At 44.2% G+C, this 3382-nt stretch overlaps 1 protein-coding gene across 1 annotated transcript in view; it reads right to left on the bottom strand.

The window, feature by feature from the left end:
- DUPD1 (dual specificity phosphatase and pro isomerase domain containing 1) overlaps window positions 1-2861 on the bottom strand; it is a 21333-nt gene extending 18472 nt beyond the window's left edge. Inside the window, exon 1 of the mRNA XM_008581000.1 lies at window positions 2597-2861. Coding sequence (XP_008579222.1) covers window positions 2597-2835 — 239 coding nt within the window. The 5' untranslated portion in view covers window positions 2836-2861. The remainder of the gene's footprint in view (window positions 1-2596) is intronic.
- Between the last annotated feature and the right edge of the window lie 521 nt (window positions 2862-3382).

Here is a 3382-nt window from a genome sequence, read left to right on the forward strand (position 1 = left end):
GCGGCAGCGCTGCCGCGCCTCCTAAGCGGCGCACTATCCAGTGCGCCACTGGGCCGGCCCTTACCGGTCATCTTTAAAAAAAAAAAAAAAAAAGTTTTGTTCCTTACATTATCATCATTTATTATCATATGTAACCTTTATTTATTTATTTATTTATTTACTTTAAAAAAAGATGACCAGTAAGGGGATCTTAACCCTTGATTTGGGGTCATCAGCACCACACTCTCCCAAGCGAGCCGCGGGCCGGCCCCATAGGTAACCTTTACTGAGCGCTTACTATGTACTGGCCACTGCCTTATTTTACATACATTATCCCACATAATCCACACAACCCTATGAGGAATATTCTCTTATTACCCCATCACAAATGGGGAAACTAAGACTTCCGTATTTATACAATGCATATATATTAGTTTTATAACAGGAAAACATATTTACTACATTTATTTAGTATTTTGTTATTAAAAGATGAGAGATGACTCTCCCCCTCCTTTTGTTCCTTCTACCTGTCTCATAACAAAGATTGTTGTACACGTTTCCTTATGTACTGATGCTCTTATTTCTGTGAATTGCATTTCTAAAGGAGATATTTGGGGCCAAAGTGTATGTGTACCTTTTTTATTGTGAACTAATTTTAGAATTACAGAAAAGTTCCAAAAATAGTGCAGAGATTGTTTGGCAATAAAAAGGAATAAAATACTGATCCATGCTACAACTTGGATGAACCTTGAAAACATTATGTGAAGTAAAAAAAAAAAAGCCAGTCACCAAAAGCCACATATCGTACGATTCTATTTATGAAAAATGTCTGGAATAGATGAATCTATAAAAACAGAAAGTAGATTGGTGGTTGCTAGGGCCTGGAGGGAAGGTGGGGAATAGGGCATGACGGCTTAGTGGGTTCAGGGTTTCCTTTTGGGGTGATAAAAATGTTCTGAAATTAGATAGTGGTGATGTTTGTACAACTCTGTGAATATAATAAAACCACTAAATTGTATACTTTAAAAGGGTGGTATGTGCATTATATCTCAATAAAGCTGAATTCAAAAAAGAAAACAGGCAGGTTCGCTCAGCTGGTTAGAGCATGGTGCTGATAACAGCAAGGTCTAGGGTTCCATCCCTGCACTGGCCAGCTGCCAAAAGAGAAAGAAAGAAAGATAACAGTGCAGAGTTCCTGCATACCCCTCTCCTAGGTTCTCCTAATGTTCACAACTGGGAAATTATTGGACAAATTGTGGCACAGACACACTATCCAATGAAATGTTAAAAGTGCACAATGGTATATATAGTATAATTCCTTTCTTTCCTAAAAATTACTTAAAATAAATGTAAACCCTTTACATTTGTGTATTTGTTTCCTTACATTGGCAGTAGCCTCGTAGAAGTGTACAAGTAAACTTAATTCTGGTTAGTCGGGGTCAGAATTAAAAGAGACAAAGGAGATTATGTACTTTGTTATCATAGCCCTCTATTTAGTTTAATCTGGTATGAAAAGGCATGTACTTTTTGTAACTTTTTAATTTTAAAAAAATTAAGAAAGAAAAAGACACAAGGGGTGCTGCCCCTAGATGATTATCTCCAAGTTTTAAGCAGCAAGATGTGTATTAAGATCACACCTGCAGGGGTCCTGCACCATCTGCTCCTTGGGGAGATGGAACACAAGCTGGAGCCTGAGGATGGAGGGCGAGTAGGAGTGGTGGTTAAGAACTAGGCCTCCAGGTGGCCAGAGCTGCATTTGAATCCCAGCTCTCTGCCCCCTGCTGCGCTGTGGGACCTAGAGCCTGTTACTTAACTGCTCTATGACTTGGTTTCCTTATTTTTAAAATGAGAGTAATTAGATAACTTACTTTATTGGGTTACTGCAAGAATAAAATGAGATCATGCATGCAAGATGCTTAGCACAATGCCTGGCATATAGTGTACAATAAACGATAGCCATCATTATTATTAATAGTATTTAACAGTAGGCACATCTCAATTGTTCGAGTGGGAAATGGTGGCTATAAAAGTCTAGAGGCAGGGACAGCAAGCTTGACTTAGGCCTACCATCCTTCTGGACACATAAGTTGATGTACTGCTCCATCAACCTGAGAATTGTACTGGTGTTACACTGAGCTAAAATAAAAGACTACATTCCCCAGCCTCCCTTGCAGCTAGTGGCAAGGGAAGTCTTGGGCGAGACTTCCCTTTGGAAAGATGCCCTTTTGTTCTTCCTTTCCCTCCACCTTCTTGCTGTCTGGATCCTACAGTTGATGTTGGAGCCCTGCCAGCAACCTGGGATCCTGCAGCAACCTTGAGGAAGGAAGCCATGCCCTCAGGATGGTGGAGCAGAAACCCAGGAGCCTGAGTCCCCGATGTTCCCACAGCTGCCATGCCAGATCCAGCTTGCCTTCCTCTGGACTTATATGCGAGAGAGAAACAAACCTCTATCTTACTTAAGCCCTTTTTCTAGGTTTTCTGTAATATGAAGATAAACCCAGGTCTAATAGAGTTCTCACGGAACAACTAAACCTAAAAAGCCAAAACTCCTGGATGGGAGGTGGTGCGGGCTGTGACCTGGGGAGGGACTGCTCCTTGTCCTGGGCCTGGCACTTACTCATCGCCGATGTAGAGCTTGGGCCAGACCTCGTTGACGTGGGTGTACTGCGGACTGCCCTTCCAGAAGAGCCGCTCCAGCTCAAAGGCTCCGGGGGTACAGTAGTCCTCCTCTTCCCTGTCCTCCGCCTTTGGTGACAGCCTCTTGGCAGCCAGGTAGGCATTCTTTAGGCTTGTCTTCGGTCCTCCAGTTGTCATTTTGGCGCCAAGGGATTCTCTTTCCATTCTGCAGCTGGTCATGAGAGAGGGTCAGAATGGGGGTTAGCCGGGGCCCCAAGGTAGGGATGGGAATGAGTTGATCCTAAAATCTGGCAGGTGTTTTCCCTGCTCCCACTTCCTCTTCCCAGGCCACACAGGTAAACAAGGAAGGCCATGAGGGCAGTTAAACAACACCTCCCAACAGTCCAGTCTTTCCAGAGCCAGAGTGCTGGGGGCCTCGCATGCAGGCCGATGTGGGTTGCAGCAGACCCAAGATGGGCTTTGGGCCTAAAAAATCCTTGCAGGCAGCTAGTCCCTTCCCACCTTTCTTTTAGACTTTACTCCTTCTTTTGTGCCTACTTTTTCCTTTATCTGACTGGAACCTGCTAGTTTGGGCCATTTTGAACCCAAATAGGAAAACCCAGGAAGTCCCTGACATTTGAAGCCTTTGGCACTGTCAGCATCTGCAGGGAGCAGTGGGCCAGCAGAAGGGGCACGTTGCTGAGTCCAGAGCCTGCCGGGACCTGGGTCTGGGCAGCCACGTACATAAGTAGAGCTTGAGAAGCTTGTGGTGGAAGGAAACTTGGCT

Source organism: Galeopterus variegatus, unplaced genomic scaffold (assembly GCF_000696425.1).
Source record: "Galeopterus variegatus unplaced genomic scaffold, G_variegatus-3.0.2 Scaffold2232, whole genome shotgun sequence".
Taxonomy (NCBI): domain Eukaryota; kingdom Metazoa; phylum Chordata; class Mammalia; order Dermoptera; family Cynocephalidae; genus Galeopterus; species Galeopterus variegatus.